Below are 26,306 nucleotides of genomic sequence, written 5' to 3'. Positions count from 1 at the left end.
TTATAAAATTTTTCTATCTGGGGAGAAAATACAAAGTCTTAAGTAATGCAGTCATCCACGTCCGACATAAATATCTACTAGCGTTTACTTTCGGGGTGGTAGAACACAAGTCTTTTTCTTCCATGGTCTGAAATTGTGAAAATGTGAATCTCTCTTGTGTCTCTCCTCCCAGTGATGGTGATCGGCCTGCTGCGGTATGGCCTTGTCGTTGAGAAGTACCAGAACTGTGTGCTGAACACGGCCGGGCTCTCCACTGGCTGGATCTGTGCTGCAGGCCTCATCATGGTGGGAAACTTCCAGGTAAGGACCAATCCATCACAAGCACACACACACACACGCACACAAACACAGGCACGCACGCACACACAAACTGACACGCGCTCGTGCCGTAAGTTACATGCACACATGCATACGCTCCTGCACGCACAGTACTCACGCACACAGACACCCCTGTAGTCTACTCGCACGCAAAACATACAGCACACGCTATATTTTTGTGGAGAAAATTTCTAAGAATCATTCATCCCCACTCTGTTTGGTTTGGCTTCTTTTTTTCCAGGGGTTGCATAATGCCTTAAATTTCTTAGGTTAAAAAAAAAGTCCTTTGCTTACACTGGCTCTTGATTATGGTCTCACTTTGTACACATTTCACTCGCTTTTCCAGGAATTGTCTCTAGTGATGTTATTGCTAGGCCATATCTGCCCTTTGATGCTTATGGTTAGTGCTGCCATTTATGGACGGAGACCAGTGATGCTGCTTCTTCTGTTGATCTTTGTGCTCTATCTTCGTTGGTGATAGCGTTGTGACAGGATACTAATAAAACGTAACTAATAATGATGGTATTCCGGGAGATATTCTGGGCAGCGTCTCTGAACTTTAATGAAACAACCAACACTGGTGGAATTTGTTAGGTGAAAATGTTTTGAACTCACAAATTCCAGTATTTAACATTTATGTGTAAAATGAAATTTAAATTATGCTTATGTTTATGAGGCAAAAAACACCCAAAACAATATGAGTTTGAGAATGAACAAGGTGTGTATTAATGGAGATATAAAGTGCAGTCTTTAGCTCAAGCCATCAAAAATGTTATTTAGAAGCGTCATGTTACTTTAACCTAAAAGCATATTTTGTTTTATTTATTTTTGAAACGATGAAGTCTTCATTTTTCAGAAACCACACTGAGCATGCTATTACTGGACGGGGGTGGGGGGGTGCGGCGCTGAAGACGGATGCCGCAGAGACGCAGAGTGGGAGGTCTTCCCCCTGATAACGTACTGTAAACAATGAGCTCTCAACAAGCCCGTCCAACAACAGGCCTCAGACTCGGCGCGGTGTTTGTCCTGGACCGCGCGCGCCGCGCACTCTGACCCCGGCCCCCTGCCGCCCGGCACGATGCAGGGGGACGCTCTGCGGTGATTTACGATCCCTAAGAACTCGAGGAGACGCGGGAAAGCCTCCCCTCCCGATCTCCGCCTTTGATGCGCGTCCAGCTCCCGAGTTTCCCGCTAGAGCGCGCGACCTCTGCGTGCTCGCACGTGCCGTCTCTTGCGAAAATCCTGCGCGGTTCGCCGTTCCGTGGGAGTGCGCGAACCGTGAAAAACGTGTGCGTCTGTAGCTTCTCACTTCCCTCCTCCAGAGTATTTTGGTGGTGTTTTTAAAGCCAGGCTCTGTTCGCAGGCAGGCCTCTGTTGGAAATGACGTGGCACGGTCCTTGTGGAAAATGGCGGAGTGTAGATGGCTCCCTTGGAAAGTTTGGCCTAGCTGCATCGGCCTGGAAAGAGTTGCGCTATGACATGTGGTAAAATCCAGAAGGCGGTCCTCTAAGACTGTTCTGCCTTGAGTTTTGAGCACCTTGCCTTACTCTTAACAGTGAGGATCATTCCACATGGTTTCATAATTAATTCAAGAACTGAATCCGTTGGAACGCATTTGCTCAAATGGTCGAGATCGCCGGCGGCATGTCCACAGCAATCAGACTCTCACTTGACTGGTTTGGCACTGTCGCTAAAACTGTTGTGGCTTTTCAAATAGAGTTAAATGTAAAAAAAAATGATTGGGCTCTGTTGAGAATTGACCACTACATCACTTCAGCTTAGCAGACACAATCAAGCCCAGGAGACAGACAGAGGGATTCAATGAAATGTACTTAGGCTGTTTAAGGGCATATGCAGTTTAATCAAATCAGAACAAACCTTACCCGATTATTCTGGCGCCGTACTCCAATAAAGTCTGTTTTGCTGCCGGACGTACAAAGTTCTTACATAAGAAAATTAGTTTTCGTCAAGTGAATGATGTCCAGAATTATAATTTATTGGTCAGATACAAGAAAGGACACCTGCCTTTTGTGCTTGCTGTTTTACTTTGGATTGCAAATTTGTAGCATACTGCAAATTCAGCTTAATGGTTTCCGTAGCACAGGAAGACATCAAACTGTGGAAAAATAGACTGTTGCTACTTCAAGGTGACTTCATATTTTTCCGGTAATGTACAGTAGTAAGAATAAAGAATGCATTAATGGATTTTGTTTCATTGTTACCATTTGGTTAGTAAAATATTCCCAAGACAAGGACTGCCCTGCTTGTGTTCCTTAAATATAGCCTGTTTAAATCGACCACAGCTTAAAAACAAGCTTTGGATTTTTTTTTTGCTGCAACTCGTGCCGTTTTATGAACAGTATTCTCTCCAGTGGGCTTTATCTCCAGTTACTAGTTTTATTCTACTTGCAGGTCATTGGATTGTATGGTCTGCTTTGCTCTAATGCTGTACAAAAATTAGACAAGCCACTTGTATTCAGTGAAAGGGTATTTTGCAATGCCACAAGTAGCCTATAGAGTGTACACTACAGTAGATAGATGTAGGACTGAAAAATCACCATTAGACATCAGAATGTGTATTACTGACAACAGACCCAAACTATTAATTAAAACAGACTTATTTATTTGTTAGTCGATGTCAAGGAAGAAGGTTGATTAAATCCAGGCCTAAACTTATTACAAATGGAATGCCTGCCTGAAGTAATGGGCTCTCTCCTTTCATCGTACAGCAGCAAATCATTTGAAACGTCAAGTATACTGTAAACCAGATGTTCTAGGTCATGACCGCACAGCAGTCATCTCCAAAACATGAGTGCAGGTACAGTAGCCATCACTTCCCTTGAGGCCCCCCTGACTTATGTTGTTCTTAAAAGGGAATTATGAACACGTTTGAGCCAGATTATTGACTAAATTTGCATTTATAACAGGTTGGCACCATACTTCTCTTTATGTATGGTATATGTATTTTTTTCTTGTTGTGCCTTGATACATTTTGATGGTCTCTGACTAGTTAATATAAGTCATGTTATGTCTGTAGCCTGATACTCTAGGAAGAAATTCTCCTATAAGATGTAACTACGTACACCTGTTTAGGTGATCTGATGTTATGTATACCCGTTCTCTCCCATTGTTTGCCAGATATCTGATAAAGGTCAAGATGACTGAAATATTTTACGTATAATTTAGTCAGTTTTTTCTCTTCGGCTGTGCGTTCTTATCGGTTACGTGTTTAAACAGTTTATGAGAGACAGTGTTCAGTATCAAAGTCGAGCGATAATGCAGTGTTGGTGACAGTGACAATGTAGCGATACCCATCAGCCGATAATACATCGCCCAATATCAAACTGGCCTTTTCCTCTTTATGTACCACAATTGACTGCGTACTGAAACCAGAGAGTGGCGTTTCAAAGGAAATAGATTATTTCACTGGAAAATCAGTGCCCAACCGCCGATTATGCATGCCTGCTGACTTGTAAGACGGTGTAGTTTCAGTTTTTCAGTCACTCTCGAAGCTAGCTAACATCTGTGAATGTTTGTGGTTTTGAGCGCGCTTGCGCCCATGCTGTATCCCCTCCCCAATTGTGCTGTGTTTAGGACATTTATGGGAAATGAGCATTAGGTGGAGGGGGGCTGAGTTACGGGAAGGGGGCAAGAGACAGTAGCCTATAGCCTGAGAGCCAAACGCCTGAAGGAGCTGAGCTGTGCGGCAACCACTTGCTCTTCAAGACTTGTGCAAGACCAGGATCTGCTTACGCAGCCTGAGAGGCTATTAAAGTGAAATCAGAAGTCAGTTGGTCTGGTTTTTTTTTAAATTAAAATTGTAATAGGTATAAATGAAGAACCAAAAATGCTGTGGTATTAATCCCATTTTATTCAGTTAATCTTAAAGTTTTTATCTTGAAAGCATCCAAGCTTTTATGCCTTGGTACTAGTGATTTTGAGACCATGTTCACTACATACATTTTACCCAGCCAGCTGTGCGACACGTTTATTGGGCTGACAGTTTCCATGTGGAATGTCACTCTGTGTTAGACCTCCAGTTTGAAATGAAATACTTAAGATCAAAAGGAAATTTTTACGACTTTCCTGATTATAAATTTGAAAAAATAAATAAATAAATTTTGTGGCCTAATAAGTGCAGTTGCAAGAAAAAAAGTGATTACACCAGGTCTTTAACAGCTGTGGTGCAGCGCTTGCCTTTGCTGTTACGCATTCGGATGCCCTTACTCTGGCACAGGTTTGTGAAAAGCCAAGGGGTAGGAACAAGTGAAAGGGAGAAGGGAGGGACAGAATTCAGATGCAGCCACCAAAGATTCCTCTGAAACAGCTGCATGCAGATGTTTGACAATGACGTGATGCCATCACTGGGGAAGTTTCCAGACTCCCAAAGGCCACGTCCAAGGCCTCCTGCTTTGACTGAAGTCCTAGGCTTCAGGATTGGGTCCATGTGTAGTCAGTGGAGGCCTAAATTGGCTTGGAGCACTTTGTGGTCATCCATTGATTTGGTGCAGCATAGTCTCTTGTCAGCTAAGCATTTGTGGACCCTGAATCCCCTCGTATCAGATGAGGACATCCTGTCCACAGCAGCCGCTGGCTGCAGTCAGATGGCCCAAGCCCTGGTCACTTGATCACAATCCCTTCCATTGTGCTTTGTCTCCACATTTTGTGACCGAGGGACAAGGCGCTGTTGTACGGCCGCCCCTCCCCCCCCCCTCCACCACCACCTCCACCAATAGCTGAGCCTTTACCTTCGCTGTCCGTCCACAGGCTCAGTCTAAATGGCTGTTGTGCTCTCCCAGTGTGGATCAGGTGCAGTGTGGTTCAGAGCCACCGTGGCACCACAGGCCCATTGGACAAAGTGGATCTTTTGTTCCACTGCTCCCCTGACCCACCTGCAGTAACCTAGAGTGGTTACGTGCCGCTCTCCCAAGATGGACACCTTGGTCTGTTTGTTGGGGGGAGATTGGTTGAAGAGTATGAACAAATAAGGGTGAAAAGTTAGTTGAATTCTTGGCCCTGCCTATGGGATTGGGCAGGGTCATGCACACACATAATTCACCAAGTTAATTCAGACCTTTTCTTATCCTGGCAACAAAAAGTTACAGTGATTTCAAGGAGTGTCCTCCTCTGCCAGGCATTGTGATGTCATAATTGGGCACCATACCAATTAGGATGATCTTAGCTGAGGATAAAGGAAATAGTTGTAGAAATGTTGCTTCCTCCTGGCACGGGTCTTGGCACGGGTATGAACTTGTTTTGTTTATAATCATACATTGTAATTCAGTCATATCTGCAGTGTACTGCGAGAGTCAGATTCTCTTGTTGGATATTCCATTATCATTGATTCATGTGATAGCGTGTGTCCTGAAATGTGAAGATACTGGGAAATCTGTGTCCTTGTATTGTTCATGCACGTCGTGTGGGTGTTCCTTGCGTCAGTGCTGTAACAGTTTGCTTGCTTGGTCTTTCTGGGGTAGTTTGGAATGTTCCCTGTTTGCTGTGCGTTTAGAGCATGTGTACTCTTGGGTATGGTGACCGTGAAGGACAAGACAGGATAACAAATCAGCAAACACAAAAAAATCAAATACATTAATAACTCAGAAAACACATCAACCACTTAGAAACACAACAGCATTTTGCAAAACAAAATAATAACACAAAAATACAACATGTTGCAAAACACATTAACAGCAAAGAAAACACAACCGCATTTCATGAAACATACTCGCAACTTAAAGAACACAACAGCAAAAATTAAAGCAACATTTGTCAAAACAAATCAACAAATGTCAGAACCCAACAACAAGAACAGAAACAAATCAACAAATCAAATTTCACATGAATCGGAAAGGGGAGGTACCAGCTATCGTGTCCCTGTTTGGACAGAATTGTCTTTCTGTCTGTCTGACCAGAAGTACTGGAATCTAATGCCTTGTATCAGAATTGCACACTGGGATGCATTTGTGGAAACTGCCACCATACTTGGGGCCCTGTACCGCTACCTGTTATGTCCACATGCTTGCATCTAGCTGGGTCTCTGGCTGTATATCATGTCATATCATATTCATAACATATCATATGTGCTATTATATCTTAAACATGGACGGATCACTGTATGACTGTGGCTGTGTTGGTTAAGCCGTTGCCGGGGTAACTCATTGGGTCGGACCCGTTGCCTTCTCTTGCAGGTGGACTACGCCAAGATCCTGCACTATGTGGGCGCGGGGGTGGCATTCCCCACCAGCATGCTGTTCGTGTGCCTGCAGTCTGCGCTCACTTACCGCCTGGCCAAGACGCAGGGCGAGTACTGCGTGGGTCACCTGCGGCTGGCCATGACACTGCTGGCCTTCGTCTCCCTGGTGCTCAGTATCCTTTCAGCCTGCGTGTGTGTGTGTGTGTGTGTGTGTGTGTGTGCATGTGGAGTGTGTGTGCATGCATGTGTGTGTGTTTGAGTATGCGGATGTGTCTGGGTTTCCTTCAAACAGATTGCAAACTGATGTGGTTGATGTCAGAGGCAGACAGTAGTCTGGCTGACCTCAGTGTCTGAGACCTTCTTGGAATGACATGTACAAACTGTATATGATTATAGCTCCCCCTGCTGGTGAAAACACAGCTGTACATTCAGAGTTAAAGTAGATTATGGACACAGCATTGGAACAACAAGTGAAATTTAATTGGTTTTAGTAGGTGCACAAAGAAATCTAGCTCAGGACGGAGTGACTCAACTTAAACCTACATGCTGACTGAGGCTGCAAACCTGAGTGTAGGCATAAGCCAATGTGAGCATTTTCTGTTTGCTTATATTTAAGTACTTTACTAAAACTGTTGGCTTTTGCATCTACTGACTTATGAGCTTTTAACTTATAGCACTTAAATCTCAGGTTTAAGTGTTAATTGACAGCTTTCTTAAAGGGAGACCACTGTATGTGTCTATATAAGTGTACGTTTTACAGTATTCCCTTCTGCCATCCAGCCATGTCATGGCCACGCTCCTTAACCTCCCGTCCACCAGGTGGCGTCTTCTTTGCCCAGGAGAGCTTTTTGCTGCAGCACGCCTCGGCCATCTTCGAGTGGGTCTTCTGCATCATCATCATGCTCTTCTACGGGACCTTTGCCTTCGAGTTTGGGGGCGTGTCCTGCGAAACGCTGATGGTGCTGGCCAGGGGCGCGGGGGCCCAACGGGGCCTGTCCCGTGGCGGCAGCGGGCACAAGGCGGAGGCAATAGGGGGTCCCGTACACCTCCAACACACACCTGAGGGCATAGCTATGCTGTAGGGGACCTCAAAGGGGCCACAGGCCCGGCCTCAGCAATCACTCACGGGCCCAGATTGGGCATTAGCAGAGTATTCCAAGGTAGGAAAACGGGAACCCATTGTGGCCCCCTGCCAAAGCTACAGAGGACCCCCACACATCTGGAGGATGCCCTGCCTCATTTTTGCACAATGATAAGACACTAAAGGCCCCCTCCAACACTGCCCCCCTCCCCCCACCCCCACCCACCCACCGAAAGGGGTTCCAAAACTGTACACCCCTATGTGGTGAATATTAGACCAAATACTTCACAGATGTTGATGTCATCAGTGTGCTGCCAGTGCTCACAGACAAGGAGGGTTCTGGGAATCACCGTAGCCGTGAGAGCATTTGTGACCCGAAGCCTTACATCACTCTGGCAGTTAAAACACAGTACTGCGCATGTGCACGTGACTCACACACGAGGACGCAAACAGGAGTAAGGGAATTGTTACACTGTATAAATTGTTGAAAGACATGTTATGAAAATCTCAAGTGCCTACCTTCCCTGCTGCCTTTAGTATTTAATTGTTTGTCCAGTCAAAGAGTGGTGATGTCATCCTAATCAATGCACCAACAATGGACCAAAATAACACATGCATGCAATATTCTAAATCGATCAAATGCTAGTCACTTGTAATGGCTTACAATTGCTCTGTTGCATTTGTCAAAAGAAAAATTGCTGTAAATCATTTACACATTACCCATGCATTTTTGTTGATATCTTACTTTATAAATTAAGTATTTTCTGCTACATAGTGACATATTGATCTTTAAATGCTCAATGGTAGCAGTGTTGGGGAAAAAACAGCTTAGGCTGGATATCAGCCATTGAACAGCTGATTACCAAAGGCAGTGGAGACTCAGTCTTTCTAGAATGGTCTGTTTTTCTATCAGTGGAGAAACTTACCAGGGGCTCTCAAATGCTCAAACCAAATCATCAGATAGAGAATACAAACTCAACACCACTTTATATGGACATCCTTGCCACACATTTTTCATCAGGGTTCTAATAAAATGCTCTCTTTACAGAAGTATTAATTCCTTTGTAGATTTTCACACATAGAAATATTTTTATTTTGAGATATATCCAAGAGACATTCGTTTATATTTCCCGTGGGCATTAATACAGTATGGGAAGGTGCACCCCTTGCTGTGGGTGCATTTCTGTTTTCTTCTTCTACATTTTAAAGTTATTTGAAAAGAGGTTTTCTTGCTGTTTTCAAGAGAAACCAAAGGGAAATGTATGCTTTTTTTTTTTTTTTAAATGTTTTACTACAGATGTTATTTTTTCCATTTGCTGCAACATTATTTTTGTAATTTATCCATTGTACACGTTATGTCCTCACAGATATGATTGGCCTTTTAATCAGCTTCTCTGTCAATAAGACAACCAAATAATCTATGCAAAGAAAGCTGCATTTAACACTTTTCTTTTGTAAAACAAACAAAGAAGCAAAAAATGCAATTACAAGGTTTACAGAAAGATGGTATTGCACAGTGGGACGTAACTGAATTTGTGTTCACAATTTTGCTTGCCTCATTAAAAGATTACCCTGCATTTTGTGTTCTTGAAAATGACAGTGTTAAACATTTTGATCAGTCAGTCCCAAGAAAATGCAAAACTATAATTTCCCCACTCAGTCTGGTAATTAAACCCTATTACTTTATCTCCCACCTCTGTATTATGAATGAAAAAATGCACAACAGTTCTCAAAGCCTGCCACACAGACAAGTGGAGACTTTTGTTCAAGGGCCCAATTTTCTTTTCTCTCAAAGTGTAATTGCAGCAGAACTGTCTTTACTTCATAATTGCACGCCCCCAAAATGAGACATTGTGTAAGAAAGCATCCCTATTAAACAATTATTTGGGCTATTAACAAATTCTTTATTGATTTAGTTCTGTCATTTATATAGTCTCTTTACCTTAGTAGACTAACCAAAGAACAGGATTTCAACCTGCATTTACTTTGAGATAAAAAATGGCTCTTCAGACCAATGAGAAACCTTTGAGTTTTCCTCACACGGAAAACATTGCTTTAACTCTGTATCTACATGTCTTCAATAGTTCATACAGGGGTGTTGATGTACCACGAATCCATGATTCCAGTTATTGCTAATGTAGCCACTGTAAGTGGTCCTGCATTAATGGGTACAATACTCATTTTTCATTTATGATCGCATCTCAGGAATATCCCTTTACCAGCTCTTTGATGTCAGTCCTTTTTTATGTTGCATGTTCAGAGTTACTTTGTATATTTTATGGGCGGTTTAATCGTTGTTTAAGGGCTGTTTGTGGGTTCCGTATTACCTTTATTGGTGAGCATGTTATGTTACTGTGTTCTTCCTATAAGCAATGACTACATGCTACGTGAAAGGTCGACTTTTTCTGTTCTTTCTTTTTTTGGCTCATCTCCTCTGCAAGTGAACCAATATACGGTTCTGTCAAGGAAATGAAGGCAGAGTTAGTTTTGAAACAACATTCAGTGAGAAAAGGTATTTGATCATTTCTCAGTTTAATAGCAGCAGTAAAGCCAGTCACCATGAAAACCAGTGCCTTTATTTTATCTCTTTTTTTATATAAAAACGAGACCAAAGACCAAATGTGTTACTGTATGTTTATTGTTTCATCTACATCTGTTTTAAATGTTCAAAAAAAATGAATAGATGTTGTGTTCAACTATTAAAAGCAGATTTTGAAAAAAAAAAACAATTGTATTGGATTTCTTAGCATGCCACTGGCTACAGTTTACGATTTACTCAAGCATTGTCCTTTCCCCATCTGCTTGTATTAATCTTATTCCTTCAGTGTAGTTTTACCATTGCACACATTACAGTGTGGCTATGAAATGGGAAATGGAGAGAAAGACAACAGGAAACGATTTTTCGATAAAATTTTTATTTCCAACAGATTATTTACATTATCAGCATCTTCCTCTCAGACCTATCAGCATGATCTACTGAAAGGACAGAAGAGAAAGGAAAGGGAGAATAAAATGAGTAGTAACATCTCTGCCCCCCTCCCACAGGAGAAATTTTTCCACTTTTTCACTCACAGGTGTCAAACCTTTCCCACGGCTCTCTTCACCATAGACAAAAGCAACGGCCTGGCAGGTAGAAACAATGGGACAATCGCAGTTTGCAATTAGCTGAAATTTAAACCACAGGATTAAACCTCAAGACTACAGAACTGCAGTGCAACCGGAACAGCTAATGCTTATTCCACATCTTTGGATAGATGTTCCAGTTGAAATGCAGTTCTGTAGCCTGAAGGTTTAAACCTGAGGTTTTAGCTCCCGCTAAGCACACTGCAATTGCCCCAGTTTGCTATTGGCTGCTCTTATTATTCACCCATTAAATGTGTGCCAAGGTTGAATCCTTCAGTGTGGGATGTGGTCAAATTAGAGCCTTTATATTGGCTCAAATGCCATTCCATTCTTTATCTGGAACACTTAAGCTGCTGTGACTCTAGAATGTCTGGCTGTTTCAACCAATCATCTTTAACCATATCTAGTAATTCTTTATCTGTGGTTTGAGAGTCTTTTTCTGGGGTTTCCCCAAGGGGGCAGTCTTGTCTAGACAGAGTGGGACGTTACATGATGATGGCAGTCTTTTTAGAAGAAATCCATAGAGTTGATTTAATGTAGGCTTTCAGCAGTAAAAGTAAGGTATACAAATGAATGCCATACAAGCTTGTATTTCATACACACTGAAATAAAGGTTGAACAGTATATACCTCGCTCTAAAGTGTCGGCGGAGAAATTTGAATGAGCTTTTTTGTCTTCTTCTTTAAAACATAAGACTTACAGTTACTGTCTCTCTTGATAATAAATAGTAATGGTAGTCTTAATAGTAAATAATAACTTTTAAGCAACTTTGATGCCTCAAATCAGTTAACTGGTTATTGGCCAGAAATGCATCAAACCACAGCTTAAGCTCCCCAGCCCTGGTCACGGAGAGCCATAGCATCTATAGATTTTGCTTTGTTGCTTTAAAAAAGCTACTGGTTTAGATACATGACACCAGGGGATGTGATATAACTGTGTAATCAACTTCTTCGACTAATAAAATGTTAACAATGGAACCCAGCACACCCTACGGCTCTCCAGAAACCAAGATTAGGGACCCCTCGAAATGATACACTACAAACGGTACATCTTTGGCACTTCTGAGCTCTGGTCCTGGGGATCCCTATTGTGTGTGATTGTTAGTTAATAGCTTCTCAGTTCAATAGAGGACTCAATGAATTACCGAGCCTGTATATTTTCTGTGACAAGGGAAAAGCACCTAGAGTGCATGGATCTGTGGTGCATGGCCCTGTTGGTAAAAGAGGAAGATCACTCTGCAAGCCGGTAGTTCAAAATCACTCACACTAAATGACTATGTACAATGAGATGAAAATTCACACCAAGAGTATTTACTCAAAACACTGCAAACAACACTACTATCAACAGAACATGCAAGGAAACTAACTACATTTTCACTCCCAGATTTTCATATTTTTAAAAAAGTTAAAAAGTTAAAAAAAATAAATATAATTTTTTGGTTTTTGTTGCTTTTTGTAAACAAATGGAACTTCCTATGACACCACAAATATAGCCCATGTTGCTTTCTCAGAATGAATCACTGTTAGGATATAAAACATTTCCAGATCTTTGGAATACATTTTTCAGGCAGGCATGCCACTGAACTTTTTTGTAGTTTCAATATAAAAATGTTTTGGTCATTTCTTGCAGCTTGATGTTAAAGTTACAGATGAGAAAGCAAAGCTTTGTGAGATCTGTACTGGGTGGAGCTACACTGATTTGTCAATCACCAACTCAAGAGAACCAATCAAAGGGATGTTGCTTTATATAGCAAAACATAATTGGTCCAAAGCCGTGAGTAATCAGTTACTCTTGATAGCTTCCCTCATTCAGGAGTTAAAGCTTCACTCTCCCATCCCAGTGGCCTATGAGTCTATGCTAAGATTTTTTACATCTTGCTTGAAAGTGTAATGCAAGATAAACACTACATGGATACTTTTTATAATAATGCTTGTGTGACTAAACCAAAATGGAAACTGTCTAAACGGTCTATTCTACTGTCTATAAACTATTTTTGTGGTAAATCAATCTGTCCACTTACATTTGCAACACATTAATTGTCCATATATCTGCTCTTTCAAAAAAAAAAAAAAAAACCAATTCAATGTAGTGGAGTGTCTCTGATGCAGGATGCTGTAAGATTCCACGTAATACTATAGCATATCACAACCAAGAAAAATGATTTATTAACCTTACAATAATCAGGTAAAGTTTTGCCTTTGGGTTTAGTTTCCCTTGAAATGGTACGAAGAGGAATTATATCCTGAATGACATCATGTCAAGTTGACACTTGAAATACAAGCCCACTCCCCCTCCCAAATTCTAGGGGTAAGATAGATCATACCAATTTATAAATTTCCCTTTAAGTGCACCCCTGATTAGCCTTAAAGCTATCTGAATGCATTTTAGTGTTGAATTACGTGCTGAATTAAGACCTGATTTATCACCTCATTTACCATGGCTGTGTAAGGAAATGTGCCTGCACATAGGTGGAACCTGAGCAAAGCTGAGTCTGGATTAGGACCCACCATTTACACAGAGTCGCTGCAATCATTATTAGAGGTCTGTAATCTGACCCAAGACAGACAGGCGTGTACTTTTTAAAACAAAATTCACACAAATCGACATTCGACAGTGACTGAAAGCATGAAGTGAAAACGGTCTGGGTTTTAGGTGGATCACATAATATGTTCTACACAACTGCATGCTTATAAAACCACACAGGTTATTGTTTTGGAATGAATGTTTAAGTAAATCCCGCAACATTATAAATAAATGCTGAATGGCTTGGTTTTGGTTGGTCAAAACTAGCCATGGGTGTTCGATTAAAATGAATCATATCTGAATATTCAAGCACATGTAAGACTCTGACACACTATATAGCCATACGCAGAAGGGGCAAACACTGGAACAGGATCCTATTTAAGGCCTTGCACTTTTCCTGAGCATAAATGCCTTTTCTTCATTTCTGCTACCGTTAAAGGCACTCTGCATAAACACAGAAGCAGCACCAGTACAGTCACCTTTACTTTGGAGCAGATTGAAAGTCTGGGAGATGTGATTTGTGGGTTAGGAGGTGGAGGGGGGGGTGTTAAATCACAGCCAGCGTCACCCCCCCTCCCCTCAATACCGAAATGTTTGAGGGTTGTTTTTCACAGACGCTCACAGCTGCCCGCCCCTCTCCTCTGCGTCGCAGCAGCGTGGGACAGCTGACGGTGTCAACACCCTCGCCAACACACGCTAGTAGTTAAGGTTCTTGGCCACCTCCCAGGGGAACTCCTTCCTGCCGAAATGGCCATAGCATGCCGTGTTCTGGTAGATTGGTCTCTTGAGGTCCAGATCCCTGAGAATACACACAAAACAATCAGTTCAGTCTATCAGAAGGAATATGGTATACAAGTGGAGCGATCACTGTCAGCACACGTCCGTTCATTCACTGTAGGAGCAGTAGGTTTGGCCCTCAAGAATCTATGCCATAGCTCTAACAGAATGGATGGGATCTGGACAAGTGGTCATAGATAAGTGATCATGGATTTATTCTTAAACTGCTTACATTCTCAGTGAGAACATATCTTCTAAGTAATGTGCAGTACTAATGGTAAGACTTGTTTGCAAATGAATATGCTGCCCTGTGGCTCTGTACTCTTAAACTGAGTTGAAATAGTCCCTATCAAATATTCCTTTCCTCATTCCTCATTTCCTCATGATCTTCCTGTCATTGGAGGGCTTACCTGACAATAACCCCAGGTCGGAGGTCAAAGTTCTTGTTGACAATCTGCAGAAGCTCTTTCTCGTTTCTCTGGGAAGAACTGTAGGTGAAAATGGAGATGGACAGCGGGTGTGCCACTCCAATAGCGTAGGCCACCTGAACACAAAAAAATGGAAAATGGATCCTCCTTCTTTGCTATTTTGTAGTGGTGGTAGGGTGAAAAATCATCAACCCCATAATGGATGGAGTAACAATGTGCTGTCAATCAACCACATATGTTGGTCTCTATAAAACCTTATGATTGGTTTTATGAAACTATAGCTCCAATAACGCACATTAAACCTTAAAGAGCAGCAAAAGTAATTATATTTCACCACAGTTTCACTAATGTCACTCATAACTAGTCAATGCAAAGAACTTTTGGGGCCTGATTTGCTAAGACCTTTAGCAGGTTCAAAACTTTTTAGCACATGAAAAACGAATAACATAACCAATGATTGGTGTAAAACAAATGCCATGACCGATCATTGTTATGTTATTGGTTGAATTGTTGTGTGTGCTAAAAGGTTAAGCAGGTGTTAAAAGTTTTCAGGTTGCTGGTGTTCAGATTTTACATCCATCTGTATTTGCCACTGTGATGTTTTAAAAAACAGCCATTCAAAAAAATTGACTAAAGAATACATCACTGAAGTCCTATCAGTATAAAGAAGTCACAAACTAAGGAGTATCTCCCTCCATGTTAGCATTCATGGGGCATTTGCTCTCTGAGAAACAGCAGTTTGTCAAAAGCAAGCAGAAAGAGCAATATGACAGCTCATGTCAAAGGAGCATGGAACATAATGACCTGTCACAATCAGGGCATCTCTCAATCAGTCAATCAGCCAAAGCATCCTTCAATCAGTGCATGGATCAAGCAAACACATTTTGGCTGAATTAGCACCCTCAGCTAACTACTTTTCACAAAGTGCCTGGACAGAGCTTGTCCACATGGCAATTGGACACGTGAGGCAGAGTCCACCCAACCAGAAAGAAGGATATACTAGTGGTCGTAGAGAATGAGAGGCCCCCAGCCAACATGTCCATGGCAACAATGACAAAAGGGATTCCTCACCTGTACCAGGACCCTCCTGCACAGCTTGGCTTTGACCAGGGACTTAGCCACCCAGCGGGCGGCGTAGGCAGCAGAGCGGTCCACCTTGGTGTAGTCCTTCCCAGAAAAGGCCCCCCCACCGTGGGCCCCCCATCCACCATAGGTGTCCACTATGATCTTCCTGCCAGTCACGCCAGCGTCACCCTGTCAGGAGGCACAGCAGAATGAGAAACGACCGAAACGTAGTGGAAAGGGAAACCCCTTCATGGTTCCCACTGTTACTTGTTAAAATCAGCGAGTCATTGATACTCACTTGGGTACTTCGCCTATTTTGGGGCTTGTGAAGCCTAATGCTCCATTCAGACAGTGATGACAGACGTTAGACGGCAAACCGGAAATTTATCTTAAGAACAACAACAAACACTGCCAACAATGTGGTGAGCGGACTTGTTGTGGCAACAGACAGAGATTCCTGTAGCAGCAGACAAAGCATGCCATACCCATTTGAACAACTTTTCCCGAATGCCACAGTAATGATGACAAACTGGGTGTTGATTCATTTATTTGAATCATGGGGTCAATCGCAGTGTCCTGAGCTGGAGTTTACACCTGAGGTTTGAACCTCTAGACCACAGAACTCCATTACAAATGGAGCAGCGTTCCAAAGCTGTGGAGTAAGGATTAGCTGTTCCAGTTGAAACGTAGCTCTGTGGTCAAGAGGTTAAAACCTGAGGCTTAAACTCCAGCTAAGCACACTGTAATTGACCCACTGAGTCTTAGCAACATGTGGAGACTCCAGAGCCTACTGGAAGGTGTGTTTATTTCAATTACCATGACAAAAAGTAGGCATCTATCCTCATGTATTTTGGGCAACCAAAGCAGCTGACTTTCATCCCTTTGCAGTTGACTGTCATCCCACAACACTGGCAGGTACGGCTTTTTCAACATCATTGCCTGAATGCAGCATTACTCTCCCATCACCAGGGAGTGATGCTGCCCTCTCTCTCATAGTAGGCACTTCCTCTGTTGCCAACAAGTTTCTACATACTAATGGCTTCATTTTTACTTTTCATATTATTGTACAGGAACAAAAAAAATCTAAATTTAGGCAGCATTCCAAAAAAAGACTGCGTTTAAGGAATTTATGCTAATATGTCATTTGATGCTTATTAATGTGTATGTAGTGCTGGTGAAGGCATTCTTGAATGCCACTGTTCTTTGTTTCTTAATTGAATGTCTTACGTACTGCAGTAGCTACCCTTCATAGAGACGAGAAGCCAACTTTGACCAGAATGCCAAGGTATAGAGGACAAGTCAGGTGAGAATGTGTGTTGGGTGTGTGTGTGGGTGCGGGCATTTGAGGGGAGTCACCTGGGGTCCCCCGATGACGAAGCGGCCGCTGGGCTGCAGGTGGTAGATGGTGTTTTCATCCAGGTACTTGGCCGGCACCACGGCCTTGATGACCTTCTCCTTCAGGATCTGCTTCTGTTCCTCCAGAGTGACGTGGTCGTCGTGCTGCACCGAGATCACCACCGTGTGCACGCGCCTCGGAATCACCGCGCCGCTCTCTTGGGTGTAGTACACGGTCACCTGGGAGCAGGGAGGAGTAGGCGGGTTCAGAATTGAATTGCTGTCCTCACACAAAGACATTTATAATATCCAAGTTATTTTTCTGTTGATGTGCAGAGAACAGACCCAGGAATTCTGTACCAGCCAAACGCCTATTCCATTACACATGACAGGATTATATAAATGGCATCTGTTCAGCCACAAAGATGTTCTTGAAGTGCCCATCAGGGACAGCAGTAGCACTGCTTGGAAGGTAGCCATTTAAAACACGTCACGCAGTGGGTGGTGGATGTTGTCAGCAGTGCTTGTTTTCCTTCGTGCAGAATGTTCAACATGGGTGACAAAGAGAGGTGTTTTGACAGACAGATAGACAGATAGATAGATAGCTGCAAGAGGCACACTCTCATACTGTGGGCCAGATTTATTTATTACGTTATTTACTACTTATTTTACCTTTATTAGAACAAGTCACAAACCATCACCAAATAGTTTCCATCACCTCCACTTGCCAGCTTGCTGTCAAGCAATCTGAAAGGATCGTAGGAACTCCAAAATAGCATTCCATGGTTTCAGTTTCCATCTTGAAGCCTAAGTTAAGTGCCGGAGCCTTTCCAAAGGCCAGGGAGGAGTGACAGGTGGATGGTCTCCACACAACCCCACCAATTACCAGCCTGCTGGAGGGGGAGGGGCTGGGGTGGGAGGTCATTAAAAAGAGGTCACTACCCCACAAAGTATGTGCTCATGACTTCAGAACAAGCTAATATCACTGTCTATGCCCATGTGGAGGGCTTAGCATAGTTATCTAGGAGTTTTCCCTGACCAGAACTAAATTAATGTATGTCAAAGCACATTACATTCATTCATTTAAAATAAATTGATTTCAGTGTCAACATCATGACCTTGTGTCATGTCAATGGGCTTGGAAAATATATACTTGAACATAGTGCCCTTGGCCTTGACGTCAGGACATTCAACCAATTGGGATGCGGTAGAAGTGGGAGGTGCAGGAGGCGGGGCAGTTCAAGTCTGAGCACTCAGGAATGTCCTCAATTTTAAGGTGGGGATAACAACCTATATATTGCATTTGACCTAGTTTGAATAATGATTCCTCTAGTTTTCCTCAACGTTTTTTTTTCTCTGCACTTAAATTGGTTCGGTAAGTAATTCTGGTGTTCTAATTCCACCATGCAATGGAAATATTCTGCCTGCTGGTGGGAATCCCAACCTAACACATGGGTCCTTAATTATTAAATTGCTGGTTCCTGATGATTCATTATTCATTTGTCTGTTAGTTTGTAGGGTTTACAGGCAGTGATGCATTGACCTGGATTGGGGTCATTTCCATTTCAATTCAGTCAATTCAGGAAATGAACTGGAAACCATATTAGCCATGTTTAAAGGCTGGGTGTCAAGGAAGTACGGGGTGTCAGAGATACTGTGATTTTTGCCATTTTTTTGGCAGTTCCATGGCTTAACCCATTTTTTTGTCGTTCCCACAATTTCCTCTGTGATTTTTTGGCAGTTTTAGATGGTAATTGTCAACCTTAATGTAGCCTACAGTGTTATTTGTATCAATATTACCAAATGCTGGAAGAAAAAAGTGCTACAAAGTATACAGATTATGGAATGTTCTGGGATCAAGATTACTGTCCTTGGAATCAGACGCTTGATGTCTCCAGTCAACAATGTTTATATCTAGCAATGTACAACATGGTGTACCAAAACAAACTTTAAAGAGATCAGAACAAACACACAGTAACCATGTTTTATTTCAGTAATGCAATTTGAGTATGTGTGATTTTGAACAATGGTTTGGTAAATTAAAGGCAAAACAGAATGTTCTTTCTTTCTGCAATGAATCAAATTAAGCAATTAAATGCACCAGCTTATCAATATATTTCACTTGTAGGCTACTTGTTCTTAGAAGCCCATTACTCGTGTTACTGTTGCTACAGTTGAACATGTTATTTCAACAGTTTCCCATTGCTGCACATGAGATCTATTAATGATTTAATAAATAAATGTTTTTTTGAAGCCGATTTCTTCTGCTTTTTTCAGTTTTTCGTGATTTTCAACAAGTTTGCCATGACTGCTCTGCGACTTCGGCCAATATTTCTCGAGACAAACACGTAGTCTTAATTATGTTCTATGAAGAATGTACAATAAATAGAATTTCAGAGCTTTGCTCTGCCCTTAACCCCTTCTCTGGTACAGAGTCTTGCACTTCCTTTGTCACACTATAGCACATATATATTTAGAAATAAGTCAGCATATGTAGTCCCACAGCCTAGTCCCAAAACATCGTTAAAATTCATTAAGTTCTGTTGTTGACAACCACTGGTGAGTTCCGACTCAACAGAATTTGTTCTATCCATGTTCCTTTTCTTCATTGCGTACCGGTACCAGCAAAGTATTCAATAAGCAAGATAGTACATGATCAAAATGGTACTGAATCCACATATGAAACCCAGTATGGCGGTATGACAAAGTGCTGCTTCAGGAAATAAAAGGGCCAGCTGCTACTGAGCAACATAAATAATATATGGCCCTGCGCAGGGATAGGCAACCTTGGTCCTAGAGTTCCAGATTTGTTGGGTGGCAGAGCAGTATAATGGTAGGAACTGGGCTTGCAATTCAAAATGTTTTTTTCAGTGTTGTTTTTAACCTTGAGCAAAGCATTTAATACCTTCAAATGGTCCTGAAAAATCATTTTCAGGCAATCGGCTAGCTTGTGAGCAAACTATTCCCAAATTTCCCGACAGTGTTATGGATACTAAACCCGCCCCAGGAGTGTTTTTTAGCCTCTACCTGGGTCTTGGAGTCTGGGCGGAGCCAGGGGATGGTTCCGTTGCGTCTCAACTCAGCCATCTTAGCGTTGAGTTTGTGCGCCAGAACGATGGTGAGAGGCATGCACTCCTCGGTCTCATCTGTGGCGTAGCCGAACATCAGGCCCTGCCAACAGGGGAACACCCCAGTCCCAGATTAACACCAGCACTTTTCACTTACCGTGGTCTCAGATCTCAGCTTTGACCAGTTTAGACGTATGTTACTGATATCTGAACCAGAGTACACACATTCCAGGCTGTCAGACATCCTCCCTGTGTAAACAGGAAGTCCAATTTGTTTCCTTAAGTTGTTCTGGGAGAAAAATATATATTAGGCAGTATTTTCACAGTTTTGTACATAATATGGCCTCTGGCCAATTTATACCACAGTTAACTAATTATATTCCATTAATCTTCTTGGGGGGAAGGATTGTTTATATACTGAAATTATATAGTTTGCTGTGATCCCACCCATGACTTTTGATCAAATACCACCACACCAGTACCCGCTGGGCGACACTGAAAAAACGACATAGAATCCCATCAGAGGTGGCTATACCTGGTCCCCAGCCCCAATGTCTTCCTCGTGCCGGTCAATGTGGACCCCCTGGGCAATGTCAGGGGACTGCTGCTCCAGGGCCACCAGCACATTGCAGGTCTTGTAGTCAAAGCCTGAAGGTGAGGATGGGGTAAAACCATATATAGCTCAATCCCAGCGCCACACTTAACTTTGACCCACCCACAGGTCAGTCATTATGACCTATCCAACTGAAACCCAGAATTATAGACAAACAACCGCCACCTTCGATCAAAACCACTTCAACTTGCTCACTAGCCCATTGTTGTGACCCCAGAAGAGCTATTCTATGTTTATGTGCCCATTTCCATGTAGACAGGACCATCTGGTCAACCGTAAAACTAATTTAGCTTATTTAACAGAAAGATACCTCACAGTCAAATATCAAATATTAAGACATCAAGAGAAGGGATGCTCTTTGAGAAGAGAGAGAGAGTACTGGTGAGCTCAGCAATCACAAAGAGCCTGGTAAGCCATGGAAGACAGTGAATATAATGAGGGATGATTCCAGGCCAGAACAGAGAAGATACGTGATTGAGAGGGAAGGGACAGAAACGCATGAAGCTGATGTGGAGGAGTGGCCTGGCAGAAGTGTAAGGTTTGATAATGGTTTGCAGGTAAGAAGAGGCATGTTGTGTATTTTGGCTGATTATAAGCGAGGTGTGCAACAGCATTCTGAATGGGCCGGATGGAGACCAGCAAAGAAAGAGTTGTAGCAGTCTGCTCAGGACAGTACAAGGACCAATATAATGATCTGGGCAGCAGGAAAGATCAGATTTTGTGAATGTTTTAGAGAATATGCAGTATGAGCAGCTCTGAGTAACTGTTGTAATATTCTCTGTTATCCAAATACAAAGACTTTGGTTGGGATACAAACACAGCCGTATTACCAAGTGTCACAGATAGATCCTGGAAAGGGAGGATGTAGCTGGTAGAAATCATATGTTCAATATTAAATGAACTCTTACAGTGTACATGTGGTCCATAATGGACTCATATAAACTCTGTTAGACTGGACATTTTACTGTGTCCAAAGCACCTTAGCTTTGTCAAGACTTAGAGAGTTAGAGATCCTGAATAATCATCCACATCGAGACAGCATTAAAAATGGCTTCAACACTTGAGGCAATATGTTCCCCTGTCAGTGGAAAGGAAAGTACCATGCTATCAGCAGAGCAGTGGTAGGAGAAGGCATGTGAAAAAATTATTGAGCCATGAGATTTGATGTATTGAGAAAACAGGAGGGGCCAATACAGATCCCTGGGGGACTCCTGTGATAAGGCAGTGGGACTTTGAGATAGAGCCCTGCCTAATTTGTGCCCACTGCCTGAGATACCCATTTCACAAATAAGATTAACAAATGACAAAAAACTTTCAGCCTCAGTTTAAACGTGTAAGCCTATTTGGAGGTGGCTTGTCGTCCGTACCTTTGTCAGAGTTGTCATAGCCAATGTGCTTGATGGTGTCCCTCACCACCTTCTGGTAGTCCACGTTGGCCCGGGAGGTGATCTCTCCACAGAGCAACACCATGCCGGTCTTGCACACCGTCTCTGTGGAGGAGGCGGATTCCAGTGTCAATACCAACAGCACACAAGCCACACGTAACAGTCTAAAAACAGCCTCGTGTATCTGTTACCTAATGGTCAGCTCTTTTTCATGTACATCTTCAGGGACAAATAAGAGAAAGTAGTAGTTCACAGCATAACAAGAAGTCTTAAAAAGAAGTCTTCCTACAGAAGTCTGAAATGAAAATAACCTCTAATACCACTGTATGATGATGATGATGTTGATGATGGTTACAATTAATAAAATTGATTATATATATATTGTTTATTTACTTGAATGATTCTTTTTCCAGAAGAAAGTCACAGCATCTCTCTACACGTTTAATGTGACAGAGTGCATCTGAGTTTACAAACATTAAACATGCAATTGTAGCCTCCCAAAATGGGAAACAAACCCCTTGACCTTTCCACTCAGAGCCCACTGTTACTCAGTGCTGCCCCCTGCAGGCATTACAGTGAATCCCTCTTGGACTCACCGCATGCCACCTTGGCATCAGGGTCCTGCTTCAAGTGCGCATCAAGCACCGCATCACTGATCTGGTCACATATCTTGTCTGGGAAAAAAAGTGGAGGATGAAATATAATTTAATATAATATAATATAATATAATATAATATAATATAATATAATATAATATAATATAATATAATATAATATATTTTATTTGCCGTACATCAAGATAAACAATAAGCAAGATTACCATATAACTGTTCAAGAGGTGGTGAAAAATGGTGCCAAAAAATGTCTGTAAGAGCAACATTAACTTCATTATGCTCAAATTAAGTAACTGAAAGAGCAACATTACGGTATATTACAGTATATTATAACTCACTAGAGATAGAGATGGAGATGGAGAGATCAAATATAGCGTACTAGGTTTCGACATTGGCCATGTGCCAATTTCTGGATCTTTTATTAGAAGTTTAAAAAAGATTTTAATATTGTTTTGTCTCTCCCAACTGTGGTGTGAGTGTGTGTACATGTGGTCAAATGGCACACATTTGGAATGAATGGAGGACAGAATGTATTTCATAGGGTGGGGGGAGGGGAGGGTTGGTTTCCTCGTCTGACCTTTTACACAGCCTAGGAATGATGCATGCTACAGCAGCATAGCCGGGCCCCTAGGTCTGCACTGAAGATAACATTTCACCAGTCCTTCAGTGCGGCACACTTATTTTATATCAAGTGCTTTAATTCTAGGAATAGCCTCCCTTCCCTCTGAGAACATGCCAATATCAGTTCACAGCGGCTGTGTCTGGAAGATTATTTCATCAGACCATATATGTGTATCTGACAAGAGGTCTCTGACCTATTTATAAAAGAAAATGTTCTGTTGAAATATGAAACATAAAATAACAATGTCAATTGCTGATACAAAAAGGCTGTGCTCATGCTATAATGAAAATGTTACTCAATAAATTATAAACACGGATCACACCACCGGTTTCCATCCATGAAAAGTGTTTGGATCTGACAATACAATAATAATGACGATACAAGAATACTAATGATGTCCTCATTAAGTTGCTGAGACAACATAAAACTAGTAGTCATATTAAAACACTATTTTTGATTCTTCACAGTTTAGAAACCAGACATTCATATTTTGTTTATTGTCCATCAATGATTTGGACCCAGGAAAAACAAACAGATTTGTATTATGCAACAATACTAGAATATTATGCCTTATGATCCCAAAGTTCCCATATGTAATAATCATCCTTCTGACTGGATAATGGATTATTTCCTAGCAACAAGAAACAGAGGAACTTTTTGGGAGACACTCATGCCACTGCCACACTGGTAGAACTTAACTTTATGGCTCTGCAATCATTTTGCTCTACTATGTGATAATCACCACACTGCAGGAAAAATTTCAGGTGCAGTAAGTGGCAAACTTTTACCATAACATTACCATATTTCTAAAGATAATATTACCCTTTTTATCATCAGCTGTAAAGAGCAACCAGTAAAAAAACCATGGAGGTAAATGCAAGTTGTTTCAGCAATGTTAAAAAAAAGGTGGCATGTAGCCAGTTCAAGGATGTTCAAAGCTAGAAAGATTGGTCTTTGGATTTACAATAGGATGTCCAGGTGTATAAAGAACAAATGACCACTGGGCATCCACTCAAAAGGTTACTGCATCTTGCATTTGATGTTGATTGCCAGTACATGGAGACCAGGGCATGAGGTCAGGGAAGGGGCAGTAGGTATTGTATTTCCAGGAAAGTTTCATTATAAAATACACATCATTGTTCATTAATGCTCTCAACCATTTTGTGCATAGTGTAAATTGTTTTTGGTCAAACATATATGAGTAAGGTACAACCAGCTATATGGATTGGGAAGCACTGGGCAGGAGATCCCTTACGTAGAGAACACAGAGAAGTCTTTCCATCAGCTTTTCACACGGCTGTTTTACCATCAGTATGTATGTTTTGATATTTTCTCAACACTGAAATTAGTGAAGAGACACAGTGAAAACAGTGACTCCCAGTGCTACCTTGGCTACCCTGACTACATGTCAGTAGCATGTGCCGCATGGAGCCACAGCTTCTTGTCTTCACTATCTGAGAGATATTTACCAGCTCAATGATGGTCCATCTCTGCTCCCGGTCAAACGTCCTGAACTGTGCCTTTGGTGCCATTAAAAGGCAAGGAAACTCTCTCACTGTTCCCTTTCAAATGCACTGTAACTGCCTCAATTCATCCTTTTCCTGTTCAAATGCACTGTAACTTTGTAGAAGATTTAAACATTTCAAACCTCTGTTCCCATTCAATTTCCCTACCACTGACTCTACTCTTATTCAGATGCACTGTATCACTTGCCCCGTTCGAACACCCTGTAATTCTAACTGTGGTCACACCCCACTTCCAGCCAGCTGCTGAGGCAACGCTCGCCCAAGTTACATCAGAAAGAGAACGAGGTAGTGGCTGTGGCTCCGCTCGCATGGGAAGTCCATTATAAAGGCTAAACTTTGAGCCCAGAATCTCAAACCCACATCAAACATTCATTTATTTTACTCTCCTCTGTTTTGGAACTCTATATGAGGGATCAGTGATGTGTGATTTCACACTGTGAAAATGTTTTAAAATACATTCCTTTTCATGAAGCGCATCTCAGTTCCTTTCTGTGACCTAAAGCATGTATGTCAGCATGGTTGCATAAATTCCAATGGATAGGTTTCAGAGATACATTCAAGCAAAAAAGGAAATGCCTATCAATGTTGCTGATGTAATAAGAGAAATCAAAGATGTGCATGTCCATAAGCACATCAGGTGACACTGTGCATATATAATGGGTGTGAGGCACTGCAGGTGTTTGTGTGTGCGTGCTTACAGCACGTGTGTGTTTGTAAGAGGGAGAGTGTACGTGTGCGGAGCACGTGTTTCGGCCCACAGTGGTTGCATGCAGCAGTGGCTGATGTACTCCACTGGCCTTCCGCGCACTGTAACTGTAACATTACTCTAAGGGCACGGCGTGCTTCCCCGAGAGCCAAAGACTGTCAATGGCATACCTTTCTGGTCTAGCAGCGAGGGTTTCTGCTTACTGCTCTGCCCTAACACAATTCTAGCACAGTTCACCGCTATGCTCGAAGACTGCGTTTCTAGTTTTAAGGCACTTCTAGTTGTGGAACAGCACAACACCTGCAAGTACATTTCAGCTCACCTAGCCCCAGTGTTGCAGCATCAAACAATGCGTTTATGTACAATCCCATTCAAGAAGACAGTTTGTAATTTTGTGCCTTCCATAACACCACTGCAGTTGGCAAATTATCTACGACCATCTCTCTGAGGCGGCTGAAGTGGGAGGTGTGGAGAGTTAGGAAAAGCCTCCGTCACTCACCTGGATGCCCCTCTCCGACGGACTCCGAGGTGAACATGAAAGCCCCCTCATCGTTCAGGCAGTCATACCAGCCGTTTGGTGGACCGTTCATGTCTCAGGGACCGCTGGCTCGACACGGTTCGAAGAACAACTACAAAAGCGGCGTAACAAATGGACAGGAATGCGCTCCGTCCCTCCAGCAAGCAGGCCGAGACAATGAGGCGTACCTAAACTTCCCCCGTGTGTGTCTCTATGAAGCAGCGAGGCTTGTCTGCTCCCCACTGGTGGGATAACGGTCTATTGAACTGGGGCTGCGGGGTCTCCAAACACAACATACTCCTATATATGGAAGGGTGGGAATCCTACACAGGTCATGTGAACCAATGGGACAGTCCATTCCAGCAGGGGAGGGAGGGGGGAGGATTAAAATTTTTAGGTGAGTTTCTGTTAA

The 26,306-nt window shown here is 42.3% G+C and overlaps 2 protein-coding genes across 3 annotated transcripts in view; one reads left to right on the top strand and one right to left on the bottom strand.

The window, feature by feature from the left end:
- The window catches only part of LOC118221760 (transmembrane protein 150A-like), a 37,891-nt gene extending 27,570 nt beyond the window's left edge, over window positions 1-10,321 (top strand). For both annotated transcript variants that reach the window (XM_035407126.1, XM_035407127.1), the window contains 3 exons: window positions 173-300; window positions 6,507-6,684; window positions 7,331-10,321. In XM_035407126.1, the coding sequence (XP_035263017.1) occupies window positions 173-300; window positions 6,507-6,684; window positions 7,331-7,593 (569 nt within the window). In that variant the 3' untranslated portion in view covers window positions 7,594-10,321. The remainder of the gene's footprint in view (window positions 1-172; window positions 301-6,506; window positions 6,685-7,330) is intronic.
- A 169-nt stretch (window positions 10,322-10,490) lies between these two features.
- LOC118219723 (S-adenosylmethionine synthase-like) lies at window positions 10,491-26,193 on the bottom strand. The gene is made up of 9 exons (XM_035403061.1): window positions 25,877-26,193; window positions 22,506-22,583; window positions 21,892-22,014; window positions 20,447-20,559; window positions 19,871-20,014; window positions 16,865-17,083; window positions 15,515-15,697; window positions 14,426-14,559; window positions 10,491-14,037 (listed from the first exon to the last, which is right to left on the bottom strand). The coding sequence occupies exons 1-9, from the start codon at window positions 25,965-25,967 to the stop codon at window positions 13,935-13,937; spliced, it is 1,188 nt and encodes a 395-aa protein (XP_035258952.1). The 5' UTR covers window positions 25,968-26,193; the 3' UTR covers window positions 10,491-13,934.
- Between the last annotated feature and the right edge of the window lie 113 nt (window positions 26,194-26,306).

The sequence above is a fragment of the Anguilla anguilla genome, chromosome 2, assembly GCF_013347855.1.
Source record: "Anguilla anguilla isolate fAngAng1 chromosome 2, fAngAng1.pri, whole genome shotgun sequence".
Lineage (NCBI taxonomy): Eukaryota > Metazoa > Chordata > Actinopteri > Anguilliformes > Anguillidae > Anguilla > Anguilla anguilla.
The sequence above is the reverse complement of the archived record's forward strand: the minus strand, read 5'-3'. Positions and strand labels throughout refer to the sequence as shown.